Genomic DNA, 12070 nt, shown 5'->3' on the forward strand with positions numbered 1-12070 from the left:
ACATTTCATGCTTAATGTACAGCGTAGAGTGATTTTTAGAGGCTTGTATACTACCGTATATTTTCGAGACCATCTTTTTAGAGTCATTTCTCTTGTATGCCTCTTGAAAGATATGAATTAGGTTGTATTCGTTTTCATCTCTGATTAGCAACGTCTTGTTGTAATAGTCTCTAACCTGCAAGTATCTAAAAAAGTCGTGCTTTGCCAATCCATATGTATCTGAGATGGTTTTATAGCTTTGGAATCCCCCATTTGTTGCTAGTGAACAAAAAGAAGTAATTCCTCTCAGAGTCCACTGTTTAAAGGTCCCATCCAGTCTGGCAGGTACAAACTCCGGGTCATAAGCTATCCAATTCAAGGTCTTAAGGGTGGGGATTTCTATTGGTGTGTGGGACTGTAGCTTCAGGTTTATAAGTAATAGAAAAGTAAAGAGTAATGTGCAATACATCACCTTTTTTGAGTAATGGCCGTAGCATTGATTAACACTATCCTGAAATCTGATAAACATGAAGATTGTTTGCCCATCGTCTACTTTTTCCCTTTAAGTTGTCTGACATTTTAAAGCATTTTAAATTGACAAAGCGACTGAAAAATGTGGTGCAAACCCAATGTTTTTATGACCTTTTTCACATTCATTCTCTTTTCCTTTCCTTTCCTCCACAAGTTGGTACAATTCTCCAAAGTCTCAGTAACTGCTCTTTCCTCCTTATTGATCTTGACAGCTACTAAGCAAAAATGTTCTTCATGTTTAAATCCTCAGAAAACATCCTCCATTGCTTGCAGCTCAATTTAATTAACCTCTGTATCTAACCTCCCAATGAAAGGGTTGTAAAGATGTTATCGCTTAATCCAGATGTCACCTGAGCTCTTCCTTTAACTCCCGCTGTTAATGTCACCTGTTCTTCTGTGACATCTGACTGGAGCAGTGCAAATCACTTAGTTTCTCCAGTGGTGAGAAATTCCAGATTAGCTGTCCTTTCCAAAACTCTTGACACATATAATAATACAATAAGTTGTTAGAATCTAGTCTTTCGTGGATTCAAATACTTTTCGAATCAACACCGTTGTTTCGTCTTTGTTCAAAGACAGCTGATCAGCTGCTTTAGAAACTGTCAGCAACCACCATCACCTTGGCTGAGATAACTGGGGATGTTTCATTTCTGTCCCATTCACCACACTGTCAGTCTGGATTTTAGATCTTGCAGGAGTTTGGTGTGTGAAGTATATTGTTCAACCAAGCAGCAGCTTACAGCTCTGAAAGATGAAGTAATCTTTCAAATGCCAAAAACTGCCACTTGAAAGGCTGGCTTCAAAACTGACAGGTTAAGGCCAATGCAAGCGGCTTTGCTTCTGCCATTTGAAAGTCACCAAACTAAAATTCTCAACTGCGTCAACACTTTTAGGTGCTTCTTGAAATTGCTTGTTGTTTATTGTACTTAAGAGTCCATTCAGTGCTGTTTGTACCAATTATCTGACATCTGCGTCTGTGCAATGCACTTTGGTAACCAAGCATGCTAGCATTACATGATGCCCTAGCACTCCACCATTGCATTCAGATACTTCCCTTCTGCGCCAAAATAACAAGACTGCAACAGCCGTGGAGTCCAGCCTTGAAAACCAAAGCCCAGAAACTAATGGCTGTCTTTGTGGTGGCTACACCTGTCTTATACATGCACTCTAAGGGTTTAGTTTATTTAAAGCAAAATGCCAGCTTCATATTTATTGTGTTTCCAACTTGTCTCCACCTTTAAAAAAACATTGTGGTGAGCCACGTTCACGGTCTCATTATCTTTTATAACACTCCTATCTTTTATAAATATTCCTCTCATTGTTTGTTGACTGGAAGTACTTTTAAATTAACTGAATAACTGTAGCTTACCTGTATTCGATCAGTGTAGTGGTCAAGCATCAGCACTCCAGAACTTGTCACTTTCTTAGTTTCCACCATAGTTTTGAGGTCTGCCAGCAAACTCATGTGTTTAGACATGTCTGTTGCCAAAACCTGAGAACAAAGTAGGTATGAGTAGATTAGAGGAAAAAGAGACAAATAAAAAGTAGAAAGGGTCACATGACGACAAGTGAGAAAGGTAGCTATAATTCCTAATGAATATGTTGACACTCACCATGTCAATAACAAGCTTCCTAAGGCTCTGTCTTTGCCTCTTGGTAAGGTTCTGGAAGATGTCACAGTTGTCCTCATGAAGCAGCTTAAAACCCACAGCCAAGTGATGGTTCTCCAGCACAGACTCATCATTATACATCAGGGCTAACTCTGAGTCTGAGGAAGGCATCAAGCAACAATCGATATCAGTAAAAGAACAACAAAAACTCCTTTGAGAATTACTATTTTTTAAGGGTAAACTGTTGCATTTACAAAACAAAATGAGAAGTCACACTCTATATATGTATGTATGTATATAAGTGCGTGTTGTATACTACACTATATACATCATAAATACAATTTATATACACAAAACAGTAAAGCATATATAAAAATCCCTGCTTAGTTTTTGCTATCTGAATTATCCCCATTCTTAAATCAGAGACTTTTACAAACACATTGTTATAGACATTATTGTACTGGTTTCTTTATAGCTACCCTCTCTTTGCTAGTGATGATTGCACATCACACATCAGGCATATTCAACCAATTCACCTTTTTTTTTTATCACCATTGTTTATGTTGTTTCGTTTTTATTAAATTACCTGAGCGTGTTTGATGTTTCTCTAGTGCAAAGTAGTGACAGTAACACTGTGGGGGTTCCATGTGTCCTAAGCTACCCAGTTGGTACTCATGCCTAAACCCAATGTAATTCTGGAGTATTCCCATCTATGCACCTGTTTCCAGAACTTATTAAGGGATGCTGGAGCTTATGACAGCTGATTATGAGAGAAAACTGAGGTCTGGCCTCTCTATTGTGGAGCTAATAAAAACAGACAGGCAACTTCAAATTCACCTCTTCCTGTTCCAAAGAGGAATTTCCCAACCTATCCACTTCTTTCTGACAGGGGACAGTCCTAACCAGTCCACCACCATGCTGCAGAACCCCAGGTTTTAGAGTATGTGAGTGAGTGAGAACATGTTGTACCCAGACTATCTCCTGCTGTGTGATACACTACCAGTCAAAAGTTTGGACACACCTTCTATTTTTTACTGCTTTCTACACTGTAGATACAAACCGAAGACATCAAATATATTATGCAAGATATACGGAATTTTGTAGCAAAGAAAAAAAATGATAAATAACTTTTATATTATCTTATAGTTTCGATTCCTCAAAGTAGCCACCCTTTGCTTTGTTGACAGCGCTGCAAACCCTCATTCATTTAATTCATTTGTGGAATTTCTTGCCATCTTTATGCGGTTGGGACCATCAGTTGTGTTGGGCAGAAGTCTGGTTGGTACTCACTTGACAGCCCTATTTGACAACTTAGAATTCATATTATGTCAACAACCAATCAACTAAGGAAAGAGAAACGACAGTCCATTACTTTAAGAACTGAAGGTCAGTCACTCTGGAAAATTGCTAAAACTTTGAATGTGTCCCCAAAAATCATCAAGCACTACAAAGAAACTGGCGCACATGAGGACCAGATTAGAGTCCAGATAAATGCCACACAGAGTTCTAGTAGCAGACACATCTCTACATCAACTGTTCAGAGGAGACTAGGCGAATTCAGGCCTTTATGGTCAAAAAGCTGCTAAGAAAACACTACTAAGGAAAAGCAACAAGCAGAAGATATTTGTTTGGGCCAAGAAACACAAGGAATGGACATTAGAACAGTGGAAATCTGTGCTTTGGTCTGATGGGTCCAAATTTGAGATCTTTGGTTCCACCCGCCGTGTCTTTGTGTGGCGCAGAAAAGGTGAACGGATGGTCTCTACATGCATGGTTCCCATCGTGAAGCACTGAGGAGGAGGTGTGCTTTTCTGGTTACACTGTTGGGAGTTTTTTTTGTTTCCTTCAGTGAGAATCTACACTGTAAATAGTCACGTGTCCAAAGTTTTGACTGGTAATGTATGTGTGTACAAGTTTAATCTCATTTTGACTCACTGGTGTTTATGAGGAATTGGTTTGACACTCCTGGATGGTCCACATCATGGATGGCGGCAGCAAATAATGCAGCTAGTATCTCTAGATCAGTGAATACAGCCTGTAAGAGAGAAACAAAGAGGGGAACACATAGTTTGCAGTTTGGCTCTTAACTATTGTTTCGTTTTAGAAGCTGTGTGGACTTCTTGTCATTGGCAGTTAAATAGAGATACTTACATCTAAAGCTGGTGTGGACAGCAGTACATGAGTAGACTGAGTGACATCAGCAGCGTGGAGGCTGTTATGGTAGGCCACATTGGCATGGTAGTGGTCCTCCAGGGTCATCACATAGGTGACAAACGTATCCACAGGGATCCGAAAGGTCTTCAGTAGATCTCTTTCCTGCAACAGGCGGAGTCCACGAGAGTCATGATCACAGTCATTCTACATTCTATTAGTTGCTGCACATTTCATTAAGACCGGCCTCTCACCTGGAAGATGGCATACATTATGCAGCTGAGGGGTCGATTATTAGAGAACTCTGCCACACGAAAGATATTAAGGCCCCACTTGTTCAAGTCGTTCAGCTCCTGAGAGCAAAGAGAAACACACATGTCACCAAACTGTCAGTGCTGCCAGTTCTTTAGAAGTTCACAGTAGAAAAGTTTATTTTAACACAATCTACTACGGTCCAGTGTAGACATAATGTGATGATTGCTGTCAGTGTTTTGGAGTGAAATTCTCTTTACATGTTCTCACAGAAGACTACAGAATGCAAACAGGAATTTAGTATTAGAATTAGATAAATAAATACAATGTGCTGAGAAAGTAGGTTTCACTTCCGTTTACCCTGGCTAATGCATCCTCGTGTTCAGTCTTCACTCCGAAGCGAGGCAGGGCGGAGTTGGAAAGGCTGGAGCTGTGCGTGAGCTTCTTCACACCACTGATGTGACACATGGGCTTCTCCCTCTCCCTTATGGTGGGGGACGGGATCTCCACCTCGTTCTGCTTATCTGCAACGAGCAGAAGTCAGAGATCAGCTGCGGGTGAAGCTGCTATAAAAGTTGGCAACAAGTGGGAGGCAGGTTTTCTTTACCTAGAAAGGTAGTGGAGATGTATTCTGACACTTGGTTCCCTGAGCGACTCATCTCTGACAAATGGGACAGCTCCCTGTTCAACATCCTTTTAAACTGAGGGGAGGACAGACATTGACAGAAGTGAGTGACTTGAACAGTAGTTAGGACATAGAAGCATAAGACATGTGTTACTGACATATCCAACTATATATTAACACTGTAATTTAGATTCCATTTGCACTGATATATAACAACAAAACATTCCTGTGATTCAAATATGAAAAAATAAATTATCACCCTCATTTTGCGAGGGAATCAATTATGAATCATGCCTCCTCCTTTTCTCAGATGAGAACAGACTGTTCAATACCCCGACTCAGTGTGCTTGTACTCTGATTTCCAGAGATGTGCTGCAGTAATGTGGCATGTTTCTTTTATGTATTCTTTCCCATACAACTACAGTGTCAGCTGTGAACTACAGACACAAATATGATTAAATGAGTACATTATCCATGCAGACAGACTGAACACTGTTCCTGAATCTTCTCGCTGCGTTTATGTAATGTTTTATTGTCATAGCTCCACACGATGATTTGGGAGACTTAACAGTTCCCTGTCAGACAAGTTATGTGAAAGCACAATGCAAATCGGACAGACCCCTCAGTCTGTGTCCCACTGACTGATCTTTCACACATAACAATCTCCATGGCAACCCGAGCAGTTGCCATGGCAACTGCCTCCTCACAGTCAGTCCTTCAGCTTGATGTGAGAGCGGTGGCTTCTTGGGTGACAATCTGAGGGAGTAGGCAGGTGTCTCTGACCTTTACCAAGGTCAACCCTCTCCTCCTCTGCCTCTGCTCCTCGCTACAGCTCTCTGTTACTTAAAACTGCTCCTCCCTCCCCCTAGAGGTAAACAGCATTCTCCATTACCTCCCTTGAGCTCCCAAATCCTTCTCTGTCACAAGCTCCTCTTTGTTTTCCTTCCGTTTCATTTTGTGCAACACCCCCCATCTCTCACTCTTATCCCCATAGTTATCTCCCATTTTCCCATCATTTCCTGGCCTGTCACCTCTTACATAATAAGCCAGGCAAATAGCTAATTGTAACAATAAATTGTAGGAGCAATCAGGCAGAATCAGCCATCAGCAGCCAGGAAGGCCAGTGAAGCCCAGTGGCACACTTAGGCAAGCAGGCTCAGCCCAAACCTCCTCCTCCTCTCTCCCGCTCTCTCTGGTTCTTTCCTTCCCTAATGCTGTAACGCTGAGTCATAGCTGCCAACCAACACTTCTACAGTGCCAGTCCGAGTGCCAGGACAAACAACACTCTTCCTCTGATACAGACTAATGAAGCAAACATGCAAACACTGTTCCGACATGACTGTGGGCTCACACACCTGCATATGTAAGGTATATATCAGGCATATATCTTGTCTAACCGTCATGAATAAAACACGTGGAAGTGCTCCAAAGTATAACCTGTACTTAGTGATACAGAGATATCAAGTAAATCCTATAATCCTAATTCTTTTTCTTTTTATTAAGTGTCGAGATATCCCATCACATACAAGTCTACAAATTTCATTTATTAATAAAAACCTGTGAAAATGTATAAATTTACATAGAGTCAGAGGGTTAAATAACCAAAAGGGGGATTAAGGGGCCCGGTGGCGCCAGTGTCCGGCAGCCTCGCCTCTGTCAGTGCGCCCCAGGGTGGCTGTGGCTACAATGTAGCTTGCCATCACCAGTGTGTGAATGGGTGGATGACTGGATATGTAAAGCGCTTTGGCGTCCTTAGGGACTAGTAAAGCGCTATATAAATACAGGCCATTTTAAGCATCTACACAGAACCAAGACAATAAGCTTCTCCTTCACTGACAGCATGCTTGCCTTCTTTTAGTCTGTATTGAGGCCAGCTTCAGGGTAGCAGGAGAGAGCCAGAGAGAGGGATGTGGGACGCAGGTGTGAAGGATAGAAATGGCCATTATGTGACACTGCATCGTACCTGCAGTAAAAACTGCTGGACTACTTCATAAAGTCCCAAGGCTATTTCTCAGATTATAAGCAGCTCGGTGTACTCTCACAGGACACGGATGTAGACAGGTTATAGGGGGATGAAGAATGAGACTGATATTATTGTCTTTTTGTTTACAGTTCTGCTGCAGTGTAGAAACACTGGGCAGAGTTAATAAATTCTGTTCCCTTATCACTGTTCCTGCTGAGTAGTTTCATGTAAATTATCTACAGGAATATACTGGCCAGCATTCTGACTTACTGTTTGAAATAAAGTCCCTGCCAGACCCAGAAAGTCTTCCAGCACCACATGGAGTCCACATAAAACAAATCTAATGTAGCACCTTTTAAGATTTTCCCTTATAAAGCTCAATATATTCACAAGATGACGTAACAACTGGTGAATTTTTAAAAAAGACACATAATGAGGGCTAGCTAACAGATGAGTTGTTAATGCATATATAACACTTGTAGAGTTCACAGCATCCATCCAAGATGGCCACCGCCAGGCCTTGTTTGTTTTCTGCAAGTTCCCCGAGCCCTACCTGGTCCCACCAACCGATGAGCCAGGGCTTGGAGCAGGTCTCACAGAAGAGGTCCACCAAGGGTGTCCTGCGCTCTGCTGCTGTCCCACCCCCCTCCAGAACTCCTCCAGCAGCTGCACCGAGGTCCAGCTCTGCCCCTGCCCTCCCCTGCAAGGGACTGTAGCTGGAGGAGCGGGGCAGCCTGTAGCCCCCTGGTACAGGCGAGGGGCAGGGGGACGGCGCTGGGTCAATGGCCTCCACCACACCCATGTTGAGGGTGACTGGGGGTTTTGGTCGATGGCACCGGCAGGAGGTTCGGTAGTGGAGTGGGGTAGAGGTGCTGCGAGTCCCCCAGTGGCATGAGGGCGTCGTCAGGGTGTGTGGGGAGAGGCCACAGCCAGTCAAGCCGGGACACTCCAGAGTGACGGCTGCCCCAAGAAGGGGTCAAAGGAACAGGGGAAGGGGGTGAGGGCAGGGGCTGCTGGTGCAGATTGTCCTTGCCTACATGCAATACCCCAAAGCAGGCCACCCAGTCACTCCTGAGTCAGGCTCCAGCCTCAGTGTGGTCCGAAGATGAGGGCAAACCAGGAGCCCCCTGGATCCGGCTGCTGTGGAGACTACATCTCATCCCATTTGCTGAGCAGGCTGACCCAAATATATAGTCAGTGCTGGGTAAAGGTGGATGGGAGCCGAAAGAGTAAAGATGGAGGCAGGGGAGGCGGGAGACAGGGAGCGATGGACCGTCTGAAGGGCAAAGACAGCAGCGAATGGTGGAAATGAGTGGCAATGTAAGAGAAATGTAAAGAAAAAAAAAACAATGTCACGAGAGCTGGGCTGCTTCACAAACACTAATGAAAAAAAAAAGGTGAGGGCAATGGAGAGATGATGACGGGAGGAAAGAAAGATGACTGAGGTTTCAAATAGTGGATGCAAAGGGAGCCTGGATAGCAGGAGGACCAGGGAAGGGAGAACGGGCAAACAACTGATGACAGCAAGAGAACAGCAAGAATGGAGAGAAAGAGAGGGGGACAGAATGGGATGCAGGCAGGCCTGTAGCAGACAGTCAGGTTGAAGAATCAAACCAGAGCTGTGGTCTGGAAAAACAGTCTCCCTCTCTGCGTCGGCTGCCCCTCCCCCACAGTACGGATCCAGAGGCCCGGCCCAATCCTACCGGTGCATCAGCCCGTCTGTGCCGTCTCACACCGATCCCAGTAACACACAGTCAGAGCAGAGGCAGTCCGGCTGCCTCCTGATACCTCCGCAGCACAGTCCTCTGCTCCCAGTCAATCCGTGCATCAGCTGGCCAAAATGCCAGAGGTCTAATCCCGCTGCTTTAGGCTGCCGCTTCTCCTCAAATGCTCTGCCTCTTGCGCCATTTCCCTGGATGCTGTAGACAGCTCTCGCAAGCTAATCAGGCAGTGTGGCTGCAGGCGCGTGCATGTGTGTGAGTGTCTGCGCTCGCCTCTATTCAGATGCCGACAGCGCATGTGCAACAAGACAGCATGTACGTCTGTCGGAAATATGTGTGTGAGTGAGGGTGTGAGTGTGAGTGAGAGACTGTGTGGGAATATTCATGTGTGCACCTCCATGTTGGCAGCGTGGAGGATGTCTTATTTGCACCTTCTAAGACGCCGCGACATATTCACAGAGACTACGTTTTCACCAAGAGTCTTCCTCTCTCTCTCTGTACATTGTATGTGCACTAACACATAAACTATGTCCCTTCATTCATCACTGTGTTCTTTTTTCCCTCGCTCTTTTCATCACAAGCCTGATTACAAGCACAAAGAACGCTGCTAATTATTAACACAGAGGTGAAGCATGGGAAGAATTTCTGGAATAAAATCAACAAGGCACAGGATGCTGTCTCTTTAAGACAGAGCACTATTAAAGGAGCATTGCCTGTGCTTCATTGGTTGTTGCCTAAGCCACATGGCTTGTGGTCAGAGTGGGAAGCCAATGACAAAAAAGGGAAGGGCAGACACTGCTGCTGTTCGGTAGCAACCAAGGTTACAGCAGAGACATCAGCATCAGGACCTATCCACCCCCCACCCCCCCCACCCCCTTCCCTTGTCCTTCCCACCCACAAACCGTCACATCCCACCCTTCTCTACCGCTCTCTTTCTCTTCCTATGCCCGCACAAACAAAAGTGCATGCATCTGTAAGAATCCTGCCCATGTGCACACATATGAATTATAAACATACTAATGAAAAAATGCACCAAAATTCAATACTGCTTACAACCACACCAACCACTAGAGTTGTTTCCCCCCCCCCCAACTTTTCAGTATACCAACCAAAAAGGAAAGCACTAGCTGAACACAGGACTCCACATCAGTTATTTATGAATACCACAGGACTGCAAATAAACCCAGAATTACTGCAAATGATCACTTTTTTTAAGTAGCACATGAATACTCCAGCTGATGAGTCATGTGCTGAGCAATATTGTGTGAATATGTGTGAAGGTCACATGTGACAGGCACTGGAGGAGGCTGGAAAAGCCTTGTGGATCAGTTTATATGTTGCTCATTATCTCAGCAGGGCGCTTACGCCGAGATAGGCGAACAGTGAAGGTGAAGCTGAACATATTTGTGTGCGAACAGGTGCCCACCTTATTGGACGCCATCTCGCTGACTGAGCGGTGGGTCTGAATGGTTTCCAGCTGGTCCAGACACCAGTCCAGCTCCTCCAGAGTTTCCCGAGCCATCTGCTGGTATGTCTCTTCTGGCAGGGGCACACACCACACATAGTCAAAGTATAAATGGGCAGGAAGTGTGAAAAGAGCATGTGTGCATGGAGATCTGGATCACATTCTAGTGATCGCACTTTCTGTCTTCCACCTTGGCTCAAAGATGACATGCACTGCACAGTACTGAATCATAATTAACCTAAAAAGCTGAGATTAGTGAAAAATAGTCTAGTGAAGCAACATCACTGTGCTGATAATGTCATGTATCATTCTGACATTTTAAATCAGGATTAAGCTTTTTAATACAAAAAGAGAAAATACCAGTTTTATTAATAAAATAAAAACTGCAAAAATAGTATTTGTTGAACACTTATTTTTCATATCTATTTCACAACCCACGGCAATGGCGGTCTTGCAAGCTCCTGGCTCCACATTTTTTCAAAGAATCCTATAAAAACTAAAAGTTTCAGTTTAAATGAAGCTATTCTTACATGCACTTTGTACATCTGCATGCAAGAAGTGATTAAATTCAACATTTTATTAACCCATATAGCCATAATAGCTTAAGCCTTATAATTAAGATCCACCCAATTTCCTAAAGTCTGCGCAGTGCAGTTGATTAAACATTTCCTCAGTAATAGCCACATAATATTATGTGATGTTCTGCGGTCATTAGGGGAGAGTGGGAGCCTTGGCGTGTCCTTAAAGGAAACTCGCTGGACAGAGTTTTAATTAGCTAACAACATACCAGAGAGTGTAGCTTGGGGAACAGTGGGTTGGCTTGTTACTGGTGACCTCCTGTGGACAAAGACAGCATTACATCAGTCTGAGAACTGCCCTCTGCTGCCCCCTGCTGGGGTTCAACACTCATGCAACATGGCAATATATGGTTTTTAAAAAAGGGCTCAGACAGGAGATATAAGAATTTGTATTGATGTTTTTTCGTCTATATGCCCACAAACACTAGACAAGCGGAGGAGTGAATATTAACATTTCATCTGGTACTGAATAACACGGCAAGGTGCTTGTTTTAATAGTGCACACAAAGTCTCTTGTTTCACTTCAAAAATGAAAGCGTCTAAAAATGACTAAAGACAAAGCCTGAGTTCGGCTTTCTTCTCAAAAGGCTTTTGTGGTTTTTGTAATCGTACAGCAAGGGTACACCGCCGTGTAATTATAGATGCTGATAATTCAGTGGCGCATTGCTTTATATATCATATTGACGTGGAACTCAAAGCCTGCCAGCTCGAGCTCCTTCTGTCTACTGCATTACAAGGGAGAATAATTTTAGTGTTATTGACCGTCTCCATCGTCTGGGCACAGAGTCAGGGACATACACCTGAGGCACTGAGCTCTCTGCACTCAGTCTTCAGCTAAAGCTTGCTGGAAATATGCCAAATAATGCACATCACATATTCCTTGAGCATCGTCTGGTCATCATAAACTGGTTAATCATGATGACTAAAGTGTTTCCCCATGGGATCAAGGAAACCGAGACATTTGCGTACACACACTGCAAACGAAGCAGGCAGTCGTGACAAGTTAAGTGAGGGGGGGAAGGGGTGTTTGACAGCATGATACTGACTTGTTAGTGGGTGTTGTGACATTGGCGAGGATGGTGAAGTTGCTTCTTACAGTTCGTAGGCTGGCCAACACCTGGGGGATGGATGGACAGCGTGGGAGGGAAAGGAGGAGGAGGGAGGAGGAAAGAGGAAGGGAGGAAGCAAGGAGGTG

General features: G+C 44.0%; 1 protein-coding gene across 4 annotated transcripts in view; it reads right to left on the reverse strand.

Moving 5' to 3' along the window:
• pde4a (phosphodiesterase 4A, cAMP-specific) overlaps positions 1 to 12070 on the reverse strand; it is a 49979-nt gene that overhangs the window by 4499 nt on the left and 33410 nt on the right. For 3 of the 4 annotated variants that reach the window (XM_005939911.2, XM_005939912.3, XM_005939913.3), the window contains exons 4-13: positions 11922 to 11992; positions 11085 to 11134; positions 10259 to 10371; positions 5131 to 5224; positions 4884 to 5047; positions 4526 to 4624; positions 4272 to 4436; positions 4056 to 4155; positions 2124 to 2278; positions 1880 to 2002 (exon numbers count right to left, since the gene is read on the reverse strand). In XM_005939911.2, the coding sequence (XP_005939973.1) occupies positions 1880 to 2002; positions 2124 to 2278; positions 4056 to 4155; positions 4272 to 4436; positions 4526 to 4624; positions 4884 to 5047; positions 5131 to 5224; positions 10259 to 10371; positions 11085 to 11134; positions 11922 to 11992 (1134 nt within the window). Of the gene's footprint in view, positions 1 to 1879; positions 2003 to 2123; positions 2279 to 4055; positions 4156 to 4271; positions 4437 to 4525; positions 4625 to 4883; positions 5048 to 5130; positions 5225 to 7664; positions 9644 to 10258; positions 10372 to 11084; positions 11135 to 11921; positions 11993 to 12070 lie in introns of those variants that run through there. The other variant, XM_042218651.1, reaches the window with a different exon arrangement.

The sequence above is a fragment of the Haplochromis burtoni genome, unplaced genomic scaffold (assembly GCF_018398535.1).
Source record: "Haplochromis burtoni strain Fernald_Lab_line unplaced genomic scaffold, NCSU_Asbu1 Contig_21, whole genome shotgun sequence".
NCBI lineage: Eukaryota > Metazoa > Chordata > Actinopteri > Cichliformes > Cichlidae > Haplochromis > Haplochromis burtoni.